Raw genomic sequence first — 20,510 nt, 5'->3', positions numbered from 1 at the left:
ATATAGGAGTAGGTAGGAAGAATGGCCAGATGGAAAATTTTGAATCGAGGGGTGAATATCAGTGAACAGAGGGACTGCTAAGTAGTACTATTAGCAACAATAATCAGCACCGCATGTCTGCAGTAAGGAACCTTCCATTATTAACAGGAAAAGACCCTGTTATATCCAGTTCATTCCTCGTTCTGCAGTTGTTAATTACCGTGTTTTTGTTTTAGTAAGCTGTTATGGCTTCCCTCTCCTGGACGTCCCATAGTCCTCCTGTACAAGAAAACACATGTCGGCACGCAATTCTTGGCACGTCTTTGATTTGCAGCCGATCACCACGTACTGCCAACTTATTTGGTGCTCTCTGCTGCCGCTGCTAGCAGCTTGGATACTGGGGGCTTAATCAATCCGTTCATATTGTTCACCGGCCCCGCTGCATCCATCGGCATACTCTATTCACTTCAAAATAAACCAATCTCTTAGTAGGATATACTCCCTTCGTTTCAAAATATTTGACACCGTTGACTTTTTAGTGTGGGTTTGACCATTCGTCTTATTCAAAAAATTTAACTAATTATTTATTATTTTTATATCATTTGATTCATTGTTAAATATACTTTCATGTACACATATAGTTTTACATATTTCATAAATTATTTTGAATAAGACAAACGGTCAAACATGTACTAAAAAGTCAATGGTGTCAAACATTTTGAGACGGAGGGAGTAACAAATTCTAATACAATAAATCTGAACATCCTAAGATATAGGATACTCCCTCCGTTTCTAAATATTTGACGCCGTTAATTTTTAAGCACATGCTTGACCACTCATCTTATTTAAAAACTTTTATGAAATATGTAAAACTATATGTATACATAAAAGTATATTTAACAATAAATCAAATAATAGGAAAAGAATTAACAATTACTTAAATTTTTTGAATAAAACGAACGATCAAATATGTTTAAAAAAATCAATAACGAATATTTAGAAACGGAGCGAGTATATTTTATTTTAAGATAGAGAGGACGCATTGCGCTGTTGTTGTTGCTGTGTGTTGCCGGGCGGTGAGGCGGTGAGACCTCGCTGTCGGAGTGGGAACAGCAGCAGCAGCAGAAGCTCGTCAGAGAGGCGCAGCGGCAACGGCGACCGGCGGCAGCGTCTCGTCCGTGTATATGGCGAAGCCCGGACGCCATCACTGGGTGTCCCGTGGATGTGCTGTTGGGTCAACCAGCCGACCAGCCGTGCCAAACTGCCAACGCAAAGCCAAAACGTACGCCTGCGACAGATAGTGATTTTGGAGTAGGCTATAGAGAGGCCATAAGGCCCAGTTTGAAAGGCTGAATCAGAATGGGGGAATAAAATCAAAGGTTTATGTATTTCTTTTATAATATTTGAGGGTAGAAATAAATGAATTAGTACTTACATAGTTGAATTTTTGTTTTAAAGGGAGTATTCTAAGCAATTTATATATAGAAAGTTTTTTTTCTTTTTGCAAAAATCGCCATCATTTATGAACTTGGGAAATGTTCTCATAATAATACATACTAATTTGTAAGAGAAAAAGAACGAGGCAACTTTGATTTGCTGCCCTATCAAAACTTGGTAAAAAAAATGAGTAAATTTCACAAAACTATATATATTTTAACCAAATTATCACAAAACTACAGATTTAAGGTTATATATCACAGAACTACAGATTTAGCAACAAATTTATCATAAAACTACAGGTTTAAGACTAATTATCACAAAACTACATATTTAATATAAAATTATCACAAAACTATATATTTTGGGGGTTAAATCAGTTGCACTAATGTTATGTTTGAGTTATAAATGTTCAAGTTTTATGATTAATCTATATTAAACCTGTAGTTCTGTGATATCTTTGTTACTAAATCTATAGTTTTGAGATATTTTACCTTAAATTTGTAGTTCTGCGATAAAATTAGTGTTAAATCTATAGTTTTATGATACATCATGTTAAATTTGTAGTTTTCTAATAATTTGACTAAAGTACCTGTAGTTTTGTGAAATTTAATCTAAAAAAAATTGATAAACTTACAAACCAAACACCTCCCTAAAATGCTCTATACCAGAATTTTAGTAATACCAATCTATTCATCTAACTGGAGTAAAATATAATTTTGGTGTCAATGCAACACATATATATTTTTATATCTCTGTATCTTAACAAAATTTGATGGTGCCAAAACGTACTGCTTACAATTCTAATTTTGCATGTCCTCTAGAAAGAGAGGGACTGATGGTGACCGACGAAAAAGTTGCAATACTTACATAGGTTTTGCAGGGAAGCACGGCACCGATCTGAACAGCGTACCGCGAACGTGGTTGGCTGTCGTCCATAGTCCAACGCACTTGGAAGGACAACCTAACAAAAATACAGATTATCATTAACAGGATAGATAGCTCTTCTGATTTTTCTTTTTTTTTTTGGTTGTTGTTGTTGTTGCTTGGTTTTGTATATGTTCAACCGGAGAAGCCAAGTCTTTTGTCAGATGTGACATTTGCTTGATGCATCTTCCATTCGTCAAATCTATGCTTAAAGAAACTCTCAGCTAAACAGTAGTATACACTTGACAAGATGAAATAAAAAGGAACCAAAATGCCATGCAAACATCAACATCAACATAAGAGAGCTAGTGGGAACAAACTCGGTCATAGACTCATATACATGATGCACGCATCTTCTTGTATTGCGTAATCCAATGGTATAATATCAGCAATAAAGAAATTAAGCGCACCTAATCGATAAGACTTATTCAGAAGAGAATCAACGTCCTTAAAAAAAAGGTCTTGAAAGCGCTTGGTTGATCATCAATTTCATTGTACAAATCAACTAAAATAATTGATGTGCAGAAGAATAGCCAGGTCTGATTAGCAAACGAAGGATACATGTTTGCGTCGAGGATTGATGGAGCGCCAAATTAGAACATGCCAAAAGGAACTTCCATTGGGATATTCCACAGAAATCCTAGATGCCTGTCATGGATAGGACACTAGAAAACATACGTGTCACAAGATCATAGATCAATACAAAGTAGTAGTAATAAAATAAGTAGTCTTCGCATTATAATATATGCACCAAAATAGCTGTTTATACCTGTTCAGACTTGAGAGCCATCAGTTGGTTCCAAGTTCCAACATCAAAGTAAGGTGCACTAAAATATCATGAGTTTTGCAGAGCCGCAGGGATAGCTGGTGCCTGGACATGGTCCCATTATTCCTATTATATGAACTAAGAAGATATACTCTCTTTTATCACATTAAATGTGAAACTAATGCTTCTCCTGCAATTTTATTAGAGAGCCTTCGACCATCACGTCAACAAAGATAAATTCATCAAACAAGTCATTGTAGAGATCGGCTATTGTAAAAGAAAAAACAACAGTCACTAGCCTGTATAGATTGGGCATCCTGTTAGATGAAATAGAACACATGAGCCATTTGAATCATAAAACTGTTATTCTCTGCCAATTAAGAATCAATTCTGAGAGAAAGCAGGCACATAATTGAGTGATCTGTGTCAAGAGTAAACTGGGATCCATTTCAACTAAAGGGGAAAAAATCAATTACTGCTAATAACTGAGCGCTCATGTCATGCAGAATGTACACACAAGTAAACTGGTAACTTAGCATTCATGTCATGCAGAATATAAACAGGTACTCCCTCCATCCCTAAATGTAAGGATTCTGGCTATGAATCTGGACATTTGCATCCCTTACATTTAGGGAAGGAGGGAGTAGCAGGTAGTAAATAATTTCCTGGTTACCAGTAGTAACTAAGCATTCATGTCATGCTGAATCAATTTCAAGGCAAGAAAAAAAAAAAAAAAAAAACCCTTCAAGGCATAAGCTTCTAGTGAAGGGAAATATTGGTTAGACATCCAAGAATTGAAAGCTCAGGAAGCTGTCCTATACAGATCACACTACCATTAGATATTTTCATACGCATATAAGCCATGTACAGTAAAAGAGCAAAAATTATATTTTCCACAGAAGATTCTGAAATTGTGCATGTGCCTTGCAGAATTTTTTTTTTGTAAGTTATGTTTGGACTTGGAATTTCAAACATTGAAGTACTGTATTTGTCCTACGGTTAAAACTTTTGGATGGATATGCAATTGTAGAAAAAATAGAGTGACTTTCTTAGTTTTCACCTTACCGAGATAGGCATTCACTCGTGCACCTTGTATTTCACTATTTGCTCTCTTAGATATATACTGTTAATAATCCTTGAACAACTGAGTCGTGGACATTAAGGTTGACTGGCTTGTTCTCAACTAGAATCATCATCACCACCATGAAAATTGATAGTGATGCTTCATTTCTCAAGTTGTACAAATATTGATCATTACTAATCTCTGCTGAGAGATCAACACATCTAACAGTATCTTAAGAGGTGGAAAGTGTATGTTCCTTAAGCTTTGAAGCCCAATGTGCAGGTGCTTGCCAATGAAACCTTGTGTGACAGACTAGCAAGGAATTGCTATAATTCATCATTAGTTTCCTTTCACATTAATTTCCTTTCTGCTTCTGGCCAAGGATATTCTTTATGGTGTTACGTTTTTTGTAGGTTCAAATAAGCAATAATGTATAAATGAACCTGATAACTGAACACTGCCCAAACCTCAACACATTGCTGTTCTAGGGAAGATCATGTTCTTCATAAGGCAGTGATGCAATCTTAATGACCTGGTGTTTTAGATAGTTTTTGTTGAGATCTGGTCCTTGTGTCCAGATAGATCATGTGACATGTCTGACTGCATACACAACTGATGTAATCTTGCATCTCATGCCAATATCATCAATTCCAGCACTCAACGAAGCTCTGATATTCACTGTGTGCAAACACTTTATATCCTTTGTAATCAGCATAAATGCACAGGAAAGAAATGGTGGACTACCAATAATCATTACACGAACACTGGAATTCCTTGAAATGATGGAATCGGGTTCTGTCTCTGACAATCACTAAGCGATGATATACACCAGAGAATACCTTTGTGAAATTGTGGCAGTCTACACAAACACGAAGATTCTTAGCAAGCCTTATTGGTCTATGCTGTGGTGTCACAAGAAGAGCAAAAGCAATTGCTAGCTTTTCACTGTGATATGCGAGGGCGCATTCCTTCCCCTCAGAATCCAAATCATGCAACTCCGACGACACGTTAGGAACATAACCAGCTATTCTAAGATGTTTGTTTATCTCATCAAGCTTTTCATAAATCTCTGCCTTTCTTGGATGTGAAGCATCAGCTGCAATAAATTCATGGATCTCGCCGTTCAGTTCTACTGTCGTGCAGCCAGGAGTAGTTTGGATCCCTTTCTCCTTCATCAACTTCCTGACCTCTGCTACCTTTCCCCAATCTTCAACTGCTGCAAAAGTATTAAGCAATAGAACATAATCCCCAGCTTGTTGCGCTTTCAGTTCAATTAGATGGTTGATTACACGCTCTCCAAGGTCAATATGACCATGAATTCTGCATGCACCAAGAAGGGTTCGCCAAATCGTTGCATCTGGTGCTACCCTCATGTCTTTTACCACCAGTTCATATGCCTGATCAAGCAAGCCAGCACGGCCCATGAGGTCTACCATGCATCCATAATGATGAACATTCGGCTTTAACTGATATTCGTAACACATAATATCAAAAAACTTGAACCCCTCATCAACCAGCCCGCTATGACTACACGCTGAGAGCACACCAGTAAATGTCTGTTCATCAGGAGCAACGCCTGATCTACCCATCTCCTCAAATGCAGATATAGCATCCTTCCCAAAACCATTAGATGCCAAACCCGAGATCATTGCACTCCATGTGACCACACTCTTCTTAGGAGTCTCACAAAACACCTGGTATGCCTTGTCCACACAGCCGCACTTTGTGTACATTGTAATCAACGAGTTACGCACCTTCAACTCACCCCCATATCCATGATTCACCGCATACTCCCAGACCTTCTCCCCGAAATCGAGCGCACCCAAGCTCGTGCACGCTTGGAGAAGGAGAATGCAGGTGACATCATCTGGTTCTGCCCCATTCTCCCCACCCCTCATCGCATCGAAAAGCTTGAGAGCATCCTTCGTCCGCCGGTTCCTGGTATAACAAGTGATGAGAACGTTCCACGCGACAGTGTCCCTGACCGGCATTTCATCGAACACCTTGCGAGCGCTGTCCCCGTCGCCGCAGGCAGCATAGGAACTCACCAGCGAGGTGGCCAGGAGGGCGTCCGGGGAGTGCCCCTCGGCGACGACGTTGGCGTGAAGCTGGCGCGCGTGGGCGAGGGCGCGGCAGTGGCCGAGGACGATGGACAGGGAGAAGGCGTTCCCGCGGCGGCCGAGCGCGCGGGCGCGGCGGAGGAAGCGGAGCGCGTCGGGGCCGCGGAGGGAGCGGAGGATGGCGTTGAGGCGGAATGTGGAGGGGAGGGTCTCCGGGGCGAGGGCGAGGTGGTGGAGGAGGACCGGCAGCGCCCGGTGCGACGGGAGGGAGGCGGCGGCGAGGGAGAGGAAGGCGGAGGCCGCGGTCGGGGCGAGTGGGAGGAGGAGGAGGCCCGTGCGGAGGAGGTGCGCGTGGAGCTGGAGGAAGCGCGCCGCGGGGAGCGGCGACGTGGAGGATAGGAGCGCGGCGGCGGCAGAGGCGGTGGCGGCGGCGGCGGCGGAGGACGGCGGGGAGGAGAGGAGGGCGCGCGTGAGATGCGATGCCATGGCGAGGCGGAGTGCGGGAGTGGCGAGTTCTTTGTTTTTTTTTCTCTTTTTTTTTGGTTGGATCGAACGCGTGAATTCGGCCCAAAACACGCTCCTGAGTTCGGCCCAAACTGCACGCAACCTGGGTGCAAAGAAAAAAACATTTATTTATTAATTATTTTTTAAACATATATATTGCTGTAAATTTTTAAAAGGGAAATATATTTTTTCTTTGTGGATATTTTAATATATGTACATTTTTAAAAGAAATATATTTCTGTAAATTGTTCTTTAATAGATTTATTTCTGTAAATTTTTGAAAGAAGTATATTTACAGAAATATATTTCATTTAAAAATTTATATATACTACAAAAATCCACAAAGATCATCTTATGGCCCATGAGAAGTTCGTTCTGGCCAATTTCTACTAGCCAGTACGTGGGCCAAATATTGTTCCAGGCTTAATTTCAGTGGGCCTGTCGTTGGGCCAGGATGTGTGGCCAAGCTTAATTGAACGGGCTTCTGTTCAGTTGGGCCATTTAACGTGGGCTGAATTAGTGCACAATCTTACTGGGCCCGAAGCACATAAATTCAGCCCATGAATCCGCTATAAATATGCCTCTTCGCCCAACCCTAGGATTTTACAGCCCTCCCCTCCCCGCCGCCTACACACGCATCTCTCTTTTTCTTCCTCCTCGTTGTGCCCTGTTTTGCTATTCGTTTTGGGTACAGTTCATTGTTGTTGTTGTTGTGATTTTCGCTCTCTGTTTGTTTCCTCTTTTTTTTCTGATGATTTTGTTGCGAGCCATTCTGATGATTTTGTTGCTGGCTCGCAATGAGGTGATGTGGTGGGTGCAGGTGATGAGAAGCAAGACAGGGACATCAGATCTCCTTCCGAGGGGAGTGATCGACTAAAGTCTCAATGGGAATCTCTCTGATGCATATTATTTGCATTGCACATCCAAATCGATATGTTGATTGATTTATTTTGCTTGATAATTTGATATAAGTCGGCGTCTTCATCAGTTTCTATTGCATCTAATCGTTTGCGTTTCAGTTAATTTTCTCTTGCCTTTATATGTGTTGGAGAGGGGGAAAATGCATTTTTTTTCCATTTAAAAAGATACTTGCACAAGGTTGCTCAAAATCTCTGAAGTAGCAAGTAGACCGTGTGGCGGTGTGGCTGATTCAGGAGACGAAAAATGATCCCTCGTTCACCAGGCAAACACATACTTCTTAGATAAAACTTCAAATAAACTTTATAATATTCAATTCATTCGATTACGCCCTCAAATAACTGTATTAAATTATGTTTCATCAATCAATCATCATCCATCAGCACTACTTCCTCCTCCGGTCCATAAAAACTAACTTATTACTAATGTGACATATTCTAGTATTATAAATCTAAATCCTAGATTTATTGTAACATCTTTAAAGTAAAAAAGTAAAAGAGAGCTGAAAATAGTTTTCACCTATCAGATTTTCAGGTGAACCGTCTGCCGGAGGGTCATTGGGCTAAATTATTGATTTAAAATACAAGTAAAATGCATGAAGTAATTTTTCTGAATGGCCTATTAGCTCAGCTGGTTAGAGCGTCGTGCTAATAACGCGAAGGTCGCAGGTTCGAGACCTGCATGGGCCATTAAAATTTTTTACTCTTATTGTTTTCTCTTTCTATGATTTATTTTTTTCTGTTCTACGTGTTATTGTTTTCTCTTTTTACTCTTATTGTTTTCTCTTTCTATGATTTATTTTTTTCTCTTCTACGTGTTATTGTTTTCTCTTCTTTAGTCTTATTGTTTTCTCTTTCTATGATTTATTTTTTTTCTCTTCTACGTATTACTGTTCTCTTCTACGCACCATTGAGAAAATTAAATTATTTTTTCTTCTCTTTTACGTGCCATTAATTCTATGATTTATTTTTTTTTCTCTTCTACGTGTTATTGAGAAAAATACTATTGCGTATGTATTTTCATTTTTCTACATGCCCAGTTGTTGAAGTCATCTTCTACCTCCGTTCCAAAATAAGTGCAGCCGTGGATATCCGTGTCTAACATTTGACTGTCCGTCTTATTTGAAAACTTTGTGAAAAATTTAAAAACATTTAGCCACACATAAAGTACTATTCATATTTTATCATCTAATAATAGCAATAAAAATATTAATCATAAAAAAATTTTAAATAAGACAAACGATTAAACGTTGATCGTGAATAGTGCAATGATTTTGGGACGGAGGTAGTAAGATATCCAAAATACTTTTGTGAAATCATTTAGTACGACCCATTTCTATACGCTACCTTCAAAATGTACACCAATGCATCGTTGTTCTAGCTCGTGAACAGCTGGTCATATCAATTACTACTAGGTACCTATTATGGCCGTTTCGTTTTCCACTTTAAATTAATGAAGAAGTGATGATCGATAGAGCAGGTCTGAACGGGTAGAGGAAAACACTCTTCACGTTCACACCTAACGAAAAAAGAATTAAGTGATTAGTAATTAATGGTGCTTATCGATCGGGACATCCTCCCGTTTGAGCAATCGCGACGTACTCCACCCAAACGCGAAACGATCCATCGGCTAGATGTTGTCAAACTTATGAGCTCCTCATGGTTTCATGGAGCTATCAAATTAATTATCTCGTATGTTTTATATATATATCTCTTATCCTATTCAAAACTTTTAAGTTTAATTAAGTTTATAAAAAAATTTTGCGAAATCCAAAACAACAAATTAATTTCATTAAATATATTTTAATAATATGTTTTTTTTTTGTTAGAAATGTTACTATATTCTTCTACTTAAAATGACTAGTAAAAAGTTAGGGCGACTCATAATATGAAATGAAACTGCACGGTAGATGCGGTATAAGGGGCCTGCTTATTTGAGCCACTACTAGTGTTTTGTTTTGAAGATTCCTAATCAAATTTTGAGAAATCCTTGGCATGTCGCTCTCTTCTCATCCTACCGTGTGTATTGAGAGACGGCGTGCTTAATTCCTCTCCAGTAGAGAGCGAGAAGGACTGAGAATAGATTTTTTATTAAAAAAATAACTTAGGAAACTGTTAGAGCAAACATTTCATAAAATGACTAAATTTTAGGATTACAAGCCATATTATATATTTGTTTGTGATGCTCTAGGAGATGATAACTTTCAATCGGTTCGATTTTTATGGAGAAACTCATTCACTCGGGTTCAAATAATAATAGACTTAACATGGGTATTCGTATTTACACTATTTTTGAGTGGTAACCATAGACAATAAGATACTTATGATAACTTCGTCAACTTGAAGATATATCGACCCAATCTTTCAAAAGATGGTTGCTTGTGCACATGTTGTGAGCATCGAGTTAATACAGTTCTGTGTAGAAAAAAAAAGGTAAATCCGCGACCATAGGGAGTAGCAGTGATTTTGATGTAGTGCTAATTAAGAGCAAGTTCGATAGTATAGCCAACTGCTAGCTTCAATTCATCTATAACCAATCTAATAGCTCATTAATACAATAATTATATACTACACTATTAATACCTAGTCCCACCTATCATATATACACACTGCGTCTTGCAGTCTGTGCTATAGCTGGCTACAAATCTATAGTTCGCTGCTCTTCTCTCTCCTTATTTATCTTCTTAAAATATATTTACAGCTAGCTTATAGCCTGCTATTGTACCTGCCCTAAGGAGACACACGACGCATGCGGCAAAACCTAGTATACAAGATCCCGGCCGTCATATTAATTGCGTGTCAAAACTAATTAAACTGATAACGATATATCGATGTCCGTGTTTGAGTAATTGAGTTCACACGTAGTACGGATACAAACGAGCTCGATTGGCAATGGGTTGATCGTCCGATTACAGCAGAGTTTGACACTTAACCAGTAACCTCTATCTATAATTCATACTAATACGAGAGCTTTATACCCTTCAACCTTTTGCGTTCACATCGTTCTTTTTAAGAAACTTTCACATTTTTTTTGTTGATACTATACCTCCAGTCACAAACAAGTATCGCTTTGGACAGTGACATAATTACTAATATATACTTAATTTTAGTTTTCTAAAGATGATGAAATTTATTCGGCTTTTGCTTAACGAATTTAATTATTATCAATTTTTATAGTGGTTGTAGAACGAATGACTATGAATTGAACCACTTAAAAATAACAAAACTGAAATAATGTACTCCCTCCGTTTCATACAATAAATCATTTTGAGTTTTTTTCTAGTTAATTTGTGATTTTAAGTTTGACTAAATTTATAAAAAAATATAGCAACATTATCAACATAAAATAAACATATCACCAAAAAATATTCAATATTAAATTTAATGAAACTAATTTGATGATGTAGATATTGCTTAATTTTTCTATGAATTTGGTTAAACCTAAAAAAAATTAATTAGGAAAAGAAAAGCGACTTATAATATGAAACGGATGGAGTACTTATTTTATTACGAATACCTATATAAAATTTATAAAAGGAATAACAAACTTATAATATTTTGAATATACTTTTAAGATGAATTTAACTTACAAAGTTGTAAAAAGCCACCATATTTGTTTCCTGCGTGACAAACAAGTGTGACAACCGTAACTCCAAAGCTTCCGAGCAGACATCTACACATATTATGTGGTGGAACCGTAAGTTTATATTTTCACCAATTATTTAAATTTTATTGCTCGGAATATACGTGGGGACATTTCTCTACTACTTTAAAAACACATAAAAACACAGTAGTTCTCCTTCCGTCCCCTTTGTGCGGGGGTAACCACATATGATCCAATATTTTATTATATATCAATCCATATACCCAACCAATCCCTAATTATATGGTTTTTGCCCATATTTTATTCTCAATTCACTCACTCAGTCAATCCCTAATTATATGGATCGATTTATTGTAAAGCATGGATATATTACTAGATTGATAAAAGAAATTTTAACGAGATATTGAATTTACAACTGGTCTCCTTGGCTGTCTGATGGATGTATAGATTTATGGTCCCACTGTTTCGATTATGTTCATTCTTATTAGTAAATAAAATTTTATATATGTGTTCTTAACTATTAAAAACAAACACTATAAAATAACCACAAAATCATCTTTAAGAATTACTCCAAATTTATTCCATCCGTCCTAAAATATAAGTATTTTTAGCATAGGGATAAGTCAAATATTTTTAACTTTGACCATTAATAGTAAAAAAATTAAAAAGATCAATCATGAAAAATTGATGTTACTAGATTTATCACTAAAAAACTATCATAATATGTAACTCTTTTTATTTAAAACATCTTACTTTTATATAGATATTACTGGTCAAAGTAATATCTCGAAGACCGTGTCAGTGTCTAAAAATACATATATTTTGTGATGGAGGGAGTAAATTTTAGGCAAAATTTGCTACAGGACATCTAAAAAACATGTAATTAGCTAGGGCACATCGTAAAAACTCGTATTTGCTGTAGGGCATCGCAAAAAACTGGTTATTAGCTATTAGACACCCGCGATATTATTTTATTATTTTTGGAGGAATAGGACAGAGAAACAATCACTAAAGACAAGATTGCCCTTGACTCAAATAAATCCAACTTGGACCCCACATGTAAAGCCTCTCTCTCTCTCCAGATGGGGCGGCAGAGCGGCGAGGGCAAGCACGACAGCGGGCGGCACAGGGGTAAACGCCCGGGGGGGGGGGGGGGGGGGGGGGGGGGGCAGGCGTAGCGGTGGCCTCGACGGCAGCCTCCCTGTTCCCTTCCACCACCAGCACGACCAGCAACAACTTCGCCGCAAGCCTCGTTGTTGCCGGCTCCGATACAGCCGCCACAACCCCGGCCACGACAACGATCGGTATCGCCCTCGCTGCCGCCTCCATCTCCCTCTCCACTGTCCGTTGCGCCGCCACCACCTCCCCCGCCGAGAACTTCTCCGTGCTCGTCATCCTCCGAGGCCGGCCGCCCTTGCCTGCGCGGTAACGCCGCCTAACTGCGTCGGCACCACCTCCCCTCCTGCTCTGCCTGCCGAGCCGTGCCGGCCTAGCCCCTGCGCACGACCGCGCAGCGCTGCCCCAGCCGAGGCACCGCACCGGCCTACCCATCGCCGCACCGTCGCTGATGCTTTCCCTCTCCCTCTGCTCGCTTGAAGAAAGAGCAGAGAGAGAAAGAACCTATCCCGCCGGCGCTCTCCCTCTCCCTCCGGCGGACCACTTCCCCTCCTGCTCTGGCCGCCGCGTCCTGCCGAGCCTGGCCCCTACGCACGACCGCGGAACACCATCCCAACCAAGGCGCCGCATTGCCCGCACCTCACCGCTCCATCATCGGCGCTCTCCCTCTCCCTCCGCTCGCTTGAAGAAAAAGAAGAGAGAGAAAGAGATAAAGAATGAGGGAGAGAAAAAAAATAAGGAAGAATAAAGAAAAAAATTCAAAGGATAGAACCGTACTTACACATCTGTTTCTCTCTCCAATTCCATCAGATATAATAAAATAATCTGATAGGTGTCCAGCAGCTAATTACCAGTTTTTTAGGGTGTCCTATAGCAAATACGTGTTCTTGCGATATCCTCTAGCTACTTAGGTGGTGTTTGGATCCAGGGACTTAACTTTAGTTTCTGTATGTAGACACTAATTTAAAGTATTAAATATATACTAATTACAAAACTAATTACATAAATGAAAGCTAATTCACGAGATAAATTTTTTAAGCCTAATTAATCCATAATTAGAGAATGTTTACTGTAGCATCACATAGGCTAATCATGGATTAATTAGGCTCAATATACTCATCTCGCGAATTAGTCCAAGATTATAGATGTGTTTTATTAATAGTCTACGATTAATATTTATAATTAGTATCCAAAGATCCGATGTGATAAGGACTTAAAAGTTTTAGTCTCATCTAAACAAGGTCTTTTACACATTTTTTGATGTCTTCCAGCAAATTTTGTCTAAATTTTAGCAACAGATTTTTCATGTGTGGACTGTGGACAAACGAGCCGTTGAATCAATCACATGGCCTATATAAAGGCAAGCCAATCGCACGCTTATATAATAAAAAAAAAGAAAAAAAAACTACTCCAGTTTAGCCCCACTCCGCAGTTCTCCCTCGGATCCTCGATTCCGGGAGGTCGTCGTCGTCCTCGTCCATGGCGGCGGCGGCGGCGGCGAAGACGACGACGAGGCGGCGGCGGCGAGGGGTGCTGGACCTGGAGGCGCAGTTCGCCTTCTTCCGGTCGCAGCACCGGCACCCGGTGAACGCCGCGGCGCACGCGCTCCTCGCGTGGCCCATCCTCTTCACCGGCCTCCTCGTCCTCCACTTCCTCCCCTCCCCGCCCGCGCTCCCGCTCGACCCGGCGCTCGCCCTCGCCCTCGCCTACGCCGCCGCCTACGTCGCGGCCGACCGCCGCGCGGGGGCGCTCGCGGGGCTCCTCCTCGCCGCCGGCTGGGCTGCCAGCCGCGCCCTCGCCGCGCGCCTCGGGTTCGCGCTCGCCTGGAAGGCCGCGCTCGCCACCCAGCTCTTCTGCTGGACCTGGCAGTTCCTCGGCCATGGCCTCTTCGAGGCAAGCAAAGCTTCCCCTTGCCCGCCCTTGGAAAACCTAACCTAGCCATGAGTGTTTATGAGAATTTGACGCCATTGCTGGTGATCTGCTTCGCTGAAATCTGATGCTTGTTTTTGTTGTTGCAGAAGAGAGGGCCGGCTGTGGGTGATCTCCCTGAGGTGTTCTTGATGGAGCCATTCCTCATCTTGTTGCAGGTGAGCACCACATGAACACATTAAGGTCTTGTTTGATTAAGGATTGAGGAGGATTTAGAGGGGATTTAGTCCACACCTATTATGGTCGTGGAATTATTCCCCCTCAATCTCCTCTAACCCCTCTCTCTTGGGGATTAGACGAACAAGCCCTAATCCATTCATGACAAATACCTTCATTTCTCTATTGGATTGGAGGAATTTTACTGGAATTGAACTAATTCTTGTGAAAATCCACTAAAATTCCTCCATTCCAAAAGAGCATCGTAGTACTATGAATTTATCGACTTTTACATATTCATAGTAAGAGAAATTAGATTAAGGCCATGCGAGAAATTGGCGATTAAGTTTGCATTTTGACGATTGTGTCAAATACTGATCGATATAAAAAAAAATGACGTGTTTTTGTGACACTAAACAGTTAAGGGCAACTGTTCTTGTTTATGGCCTAGTAGTATAAGAGCATGATAGACTTCCCTTTTGGAACAGTTGATCCATCCTTGTCTCAATTACAGATAAGCAAATAAATGTATGGACCTACTAGGAATTGAGTCGGATTGAATTGATATGTGATTGGTGATCATTTCTGCACTTGTTGGCTCTCTCGTGTTCGCAGATACTCAACAAGCAGTTTGGCTATGAGCCATACCCAGGTTTCAGCAAGAATGTGGACAAGAAGATGGAGGCCATTCTCAGGGAGAACAGGGAGGAGCTCAAGCAGAGGAAGGCCACCTGATTGATTTTGATTTGGAATCGATTCGAGAGGAAGTGTTACACATGTACATCTTAGCATCTTTCGATTATTACCTACGACGATTCGTGTTGATCATGTAGTCATACAGTAAAACCCGAACTGTCTGAATATGATTGTGATGGTGTTGTTTGAGGCTTGCTCTGCCGATTGCTAGGAACAATATACAAGATGCAGAGATATGTTATAAATCCTACGCAAATGCGGGCATATTCAGATTTGCAAGTCCAAATGTTCACAGCGAGGTTACTCTTCGGCAGAGCATTTCGCCAAACAGCTCAGGAACACCACTGCAGCATGTCTTGCATTGCTCGATCTCGTTTTAGCATTTTGTACTGATTGTGTCGTTTGTATGCATGATGTTTCGATGTGATATGTAAATTACTGAATTAGCGGTTGCGCTGCTGCTGTTTGTAAAAAACTTCCGCCTGTTCATATTAATAATCTCCGCAATTTCAATACTGTGGCTTTCTCTGGTGTTTGTGTTTTTTTCTAAGAAAAGGCTATACGTACAAAATTTTCTTACTAAATTCTTACTAAGATTGATGTGTCATGCTATGAGTGTATCCTGATTTTTTTATAACTTTCATATCTATCTAAATCAAATGGTTGATATGATTGTTAGTAAAAATTTAGTCAGAAAAAAATTAGTACATGTAGCAGTGCTCTCTTTTTTTATTTTTATTTTATCATTAGCTCTGACTTCACAGCTCAGTCTGTCACTCTCTAGCCACAACGACTGATGCCGATTAAGCCCAGTTTGAGCAATTTTCTCGCAAGCTAAATCAGCGAGAAATCGGAGGGTTTTTGGGTTGGGTCAGCTTGAAGGATGACACTACATTGTGAAATCTCAGCGTCGGAAGCATATGGCCCATTTGGACATAGTTTCATACTTCCATTGCAGCAGATTTCTTGCAGTCCAAAAGCATGTATCTCTTGTTGCTGTAGAGCTCATCGCTTTCCTAACCATCATTGGCATTTGCCAACCACCCGGACAAGGAACACTTCCCGGGTGGTAAAGCTAGGACGAAAGAAGGCAGAAGCACACTTTTTTCTTTTTTTTTTTGAAGAATTGGTAAAATTTGCTACAGTACACACAAAAATCATATAATTAGTTAAGGGACACCGTGAAAACGTGAAGCTGCCCCAGGACACTAAAAAACTATGAAATTTGCCCTAGGACACTGGGCACATTATTTTATCATTTCCCAGCTGAAAAGTGGTGATAATTTTTTCGAAATACCCAAATTGCCCTCGTGTCGCCATCTATACCAACTCGGTTTGGTTGAACCGAACTCAGTCACTTTCGTCGCCACACACCACCGACGAGAAAATCCCAAATCCCTTACCCTAACCCTAGCTTGCGACGGCGGCGACGTCGGAGGAGGCTTCGGCGACGGTGGCAACGACAGCGGTGGTGACGACGGGCGATGGAGAAGTGACATTGGTAGGTGATCGAGCGGTGGGGAGGATGGCCCGTCGTCGCGGCCGCTGTCACCAAAGCCTCCTATGCCACCGCCGCCGCAAGCTAGGGTTAGGGTTAGGTACTGTGAATTTTCTCATCGGTGGTGTGTGGCAACGAAAGTGACTGAGTTCGGTTCGACCAAACCGAGTCGGAATAGATGGCGACGTGGGGCAATTTCGGCACTTCAAAAAGAATATATAACTACTTTCAGCCGGGAAATAATAAAATAATGTGCCCAGTATCCTAGGGCAAATTTCATAGTTTTTGTAGTGTCCTGGGGTAGCGTCACGTTTTTACGGTGTCCCTCAGCTAATTACAGAATTTTTGCCTATCCTGTAGCAAATTTTGCCTTAAGAATTAGCAGCACACGGTAACTTTTTGTATTTTGGTCCTTCAAACATTATTTTGATAAATAGACCACTGAGGAAACTTTTAAGTGGATTTCTAGGTCAACCCTAGAACCATTGGCGCCGACGTGACATCATTAAGATGGCTGGTGATGACTCCCTTACACTCGTGATACCTAGCCACTATGGCTACTGGTGTGTCCGGAGGATGGTGCAAGGGTTATTGGTGCCGAACAAGCGTAATGCGATGATTTACAATAGCTATTCTAAGGGCTATGATTTACAATAATGCGATGCCCTTTTTTCTCTTAGAAATTACTCCCCCCATCCAAGAATATAGGGATTATGTTCAAAATAGCATAACTTAGGCTATGTTCGACAGCCTGTTTTCCCAACTATTCTCCCTTGTGTTCCGTGTGCACGTTTTTCAAACTGCTAAACGGTGTGTTTTTTACAAAAAGTTTCTATATGAAAGTTGCTTTAAAAAATCATATTAATCCATTATTAAAAAAAATTAGATAAATACTTAATTAATCATAAGAAAATACGTCGCTCCATTTTATATGCGCGAGAGATGAGTTTCTAACCTCACCTCCCGAACACAGCTTTAAGGAAGAGCTGAGTTAACCGTAGCCCAAAGTCGTATATCTTTGGTTAATAAGATTCAAAAGGTTTATCCCAAGGAGTACGAATCCATAATAAACATATAGAGATTATTATACGCCAAGTAACATCAAAGAGTATGTTTATAGCTATAAAAGGCACCCATTGGTACAATGAACGAAGTAGTAGTACTAGTACGTTCTCTGTATTTACAGTGGACGGTGTGGAGTAGTAGTACTGGACTTTTCAAATTATAGCCAAAATAAACATTACCAAATTTTGGCAATGTCAAAATTTTAGCAATTTGATAATATTGCCAAGTTTTGGCAGGATTTCATATGTATTTATCATGGTTTAGTAAAAAAACTAAATTAATGTACATATTTAACAACTTTTAAAAAATATGGTATATGGTTTAAAATGGTATCAAACTGAATAACCCCGAATAATTCCGATGGAAACCAGTGGAGTACTTAATTTCTGATGGAAAAGTCCAATATCTTCTTGGACATAACGAGAGGGTAAAATCGCATATATTTCTAGACGGGGGGAGTACTGTACTATGGATTCTTTTAGAAAATAGTAAGTTAATAGTCTTATTACTAATATAAGCCAAGTGATGGATGGTGTGTGGTATGTGAGCTAAAGCGATTGTGTAATTTATTTTCATCAAACAAAAAAAAGTTTCGAATCAACACGACCCAACTCGGTCCACAAGGCCCAAGAGAATTAGGCTTAGTAGGGACAGCAAGTCTACTATGATACTATCCTTCTAGACAACCTTTACATTAGTCATCATCATATAAATGTTGTACGAGTAGTATAAAACAGGGGAACTCTATTTCAATCGGAAAACAAAAGCAGAGGATATCATCCTAAATTTACTGTACCTTGACCCTGCAATCTCTATTAATAGTTAACTATGTTCTTTTGAAGCAAATGCTAGAATGAATGCATGAATCTCCACGGTAAACATCATCGACTAAAATTTCATTGATACGCAGGAGATTGGTATCCACTAATTCCTTATATTTTAAAATATAAATATACTTTCTCCATTTATATGAATGTGGACAATGCGAGAAAGTTTTATAATATGAAACAGTGGGAGTATATATTATGCTCGATATCTTTTCCATCTGATCATGTCATGTCACTGACGTGGACATTTTAGTGACACGGTTGGCGTGGTCTCCCTCCCTCTATCCTGGAGATAGGACGCATCGTTATATAAGCCATTGGTGACTTGCAACTTGCAATTTGCAAAGAAGGATATGCTAATTTGTGTGGTGAGTGGTGACTTCCTGCAGCCTGCTTCTCGGACATCTTTGTGATTATCAGTTGTAAAACCGATCACATCTCGATCCGTCGTATCAATTGGAAATTCAGATTGCATGATTGGCAAATCAATTATACACATATAAACAAACTTATTAATCAAACACGACCAAGCGACACAGGCACGCAATAATTTTGAGTACGAGAGTTGTGGTGACTGGTGAGAGTATGCACTTGTGGCGGATGGCGCTAGGCGAGGATTGATCTAATCTCCAACCCTGCACAGTTTGGTCAGAAAATCAATTTTGTGGTATAGTCATCAAATATTACTTCCAATCACACAATAATTATGTCCTAGAAAATGTGTGTAATCGACCGATTTTGACCATACTTATAGAGCTAGCTGTGCTCTGATATGTGAAAATCATACAAGAAGAACTTGCTTTACAAAAAAAATACTTTCATAATATTGCACTTCGGTAATATTTCTTAGATATATATCTGCTCATAGCTATATTTTAGAAGCAGAACTATGCATCTTGTTGACTTTGAAAAGTAAAATACATCTTTGTTTTCTTTAGTAAAAGTATTTCAGAACAATTTTGTAATTGTAATTTATGTACAATAGATTTTAAAAGAATTGGATTTATATGCAACTCTCAGATTTTGTTTTTCATACATAAGATTAGTGTAACTTGTATACAACTTCGATCAGTCTACACCGGTATAGTTTAGACTTTAGACTCACCACAATTTATTGGTATGAATCTTTCTCCTTTTCTTTTCTTTTAGTAGTAGAGTAATTTCTAAGCTAGTAGAATAAATGTGGTGTCTTATTTTTTACATCTCTGAAATCTATAATTTCTATAAAGTTACAACCCATTAAATCTAAAGCTCAATATGTAACCATGTCATATTATCACTCACGGGTAATAATTACATATTTAATCCCATGCAAACATGGACCATCATCTATAATATATTTAATTCTACAAAACAGCATGCAAGTATATCCAATTATCACCTCTCAAATCATTTTTATAATATTTAATGTATACTTATAAATATGTTTCACATTAAAGCGCAGGTATCATTTGTTTGTATCATGATAAGTGATAATAAACCATAACGTTTCATTATTTTTTTCCCTTTACTCTTAACTTGATTGTTGAACAAAATATATTAAAAATTACTTAGTAATTCTCACATCAAAACACGGGAATCAGCTAGTTATATAGATTTTTTTTAGCCCTGTTCGGAAGCAATTGTTGTGGCTGCGACTGCAGCCGCTGCAAACAGTGCTTCTATTGCTGTTATTTGTTGCGGTGCTACGGGAGACATCTCCACCAAACGCAGCCTTGTTTAGCAATAGAATACTTATATGATTATATCCTCCTTACCTCTGCAGCCTTACTCCATTGATGGGAGTAAAGAAGAGAGGTCTAAAAAATGTCACAACATGAGCTACTCTCTACAAGTTGATAATACTTGTTGTTTTACATACAAGTCTATTGCCAAACTTTAAAAACTTTAACTAGGGAATGATATCTAGAATATTTATTTTTGAAATATGGAGAACATATGTATAGATCAGTCTTAAAAATTACTT

At 39.4% G+C, this 20,510-nt stretch overlaps 2 protein-coding genes and 2 non-coding genes across 9 annotated transcripts; 3 read left to right on the top strand and 1 right to left on the bottom strand.

Moving 5' to 3' along the window:
- Positions 1–991: 991 nt before the first annotated feature.
- On the bottom strand, positions 992–6,756 carry LOC127781225 (pentatricopeptide repeat-containing protein At3g47530). 6 transcript variants are annotated; one of them, XM_052308154.1, is made up of 4 exons: positions 3,113–6,756; positions 2,754–3,008; positions 2,287–2,380; positions 992–1,267 (listed from the first exon to the last, which is right to left on the bottom strand). In XM_052308154.1, exon 1 carries the CDS (start codon positions 6,716–6,718, stop codon positions 4,913–4,915), a length of 1,806 nt encoding a protein of 601 aa, XP_052164114.1. In that variant the 5' UTR covers positions 6,719–6,756; the 3' UTR covers positions 992–1,267; positions 2,287–2,380; positions 2,754–3,008; positions 3,113–4,912. The 6 variants fall into 6 exon arrangements, with proteins under 6 accessions (XP_052164114.1, XP_052164118.1, XP_052164115.1 ...); XM_052308158.1 differs by having other exon boundaries at positions 2,905–3,008; XM_052308155.1 differs by having other exon boundaries at positions 2,287–3,008; positions 3,113–3,426; positions 4,175–6,756.
- A 793-nt stretch (positions 6,757–7,549) lies between these two features.
- On the top strand, positions 7,550–7,642 carry LOC127783439 (small nucleolar RNA R44/J54/Z268 family). The gene has a single exon (XR_008019340.1). It is a non-coding gene; the product is annotated as a small nucleolar RNA R44/J54/Z268 family (small nucleolar RNA).
- A 627-nt stretch (positions 7,643–8,269) lies between these two features.
- Positions 8,270–8,343, top strand: TRNAI-AAU (transfer RNA isoleucine (anticodon AAU)). Its single transcript has one exon. It is a non-coding gene; the product is annotated as a tRNA-Ile (tRNA).
- A 5,416-nt stretch (positions 8,344–13,759) lies between these two features.
- On the top strand, positions 13,760–15,669 carry LOC127781291 (2-hydroxy-palmitic acid dioxygenase MPO1-like). Its single transcript, XM_052308231.1, has 3 exons — positions 13,760–14,266; positions 14,392–14,460; positions 15,074–15,669. Exons 1-3 carry the CDS (start codon positions 13,853–13,855, stop codon positions 15,191–15,193), a joined length of 603 nt encoding a protein of 200 aa, XP_052164191.1. The 5' UTR covers positions 13,760–13,852; the 3' UTR covers positions 15,194–15,669.
- The last annotated feature ends 4,841 nt before the right edge of the window (positions 15,670–20,510 follow it).

Source organism: Oryza glaberrima, chromosome 8 (genome assembly GCF_000147395.1).
Source record: "Oryza glaberrima chromosome 8, OglaRS2, whole genome shotgun sequence".
Lineage (NCBI taxonomy): Eukaryota > Viridiplantae > Streptophyta > Magnoliopsida > Poales > Poaceae > Oryza > Oryza glaberrima.
This window is presented reverse-complemented; position numbering and strand designations above follow the sequence as displayed.

Coding starts and splice junctions, on each gene's coding strand:
- LOC127781225 (XM_052308153.1), bottom strand. CDS start 6,718: ATGGCATCGCATCTCACGCGCGCCCTCCTCTCCTCCCCGCCGTCCTCC.
- LOC127781291 (XM_052308231.1), top strand. CDS start 13,853: ATGGCGGCGGCGGCGGCGGCGAAGACGACGACGAGGCGGCGGCGGCGA. Junction 14,267..14,391: donor TCGGCCATGGCCTCTTCGAG/GCAAGCAAAGCT, acceptor TTGTTGTTGCAG/AAGAGAGGGCCGGCTGTGGG. Junction 14,461..15,073: donor CATTCCTCATCTTGTTGCAG/GTGAGCACCACA, acceptor TCGTGTTCGCAG/ATACTCAACAAGCAGTTTGG.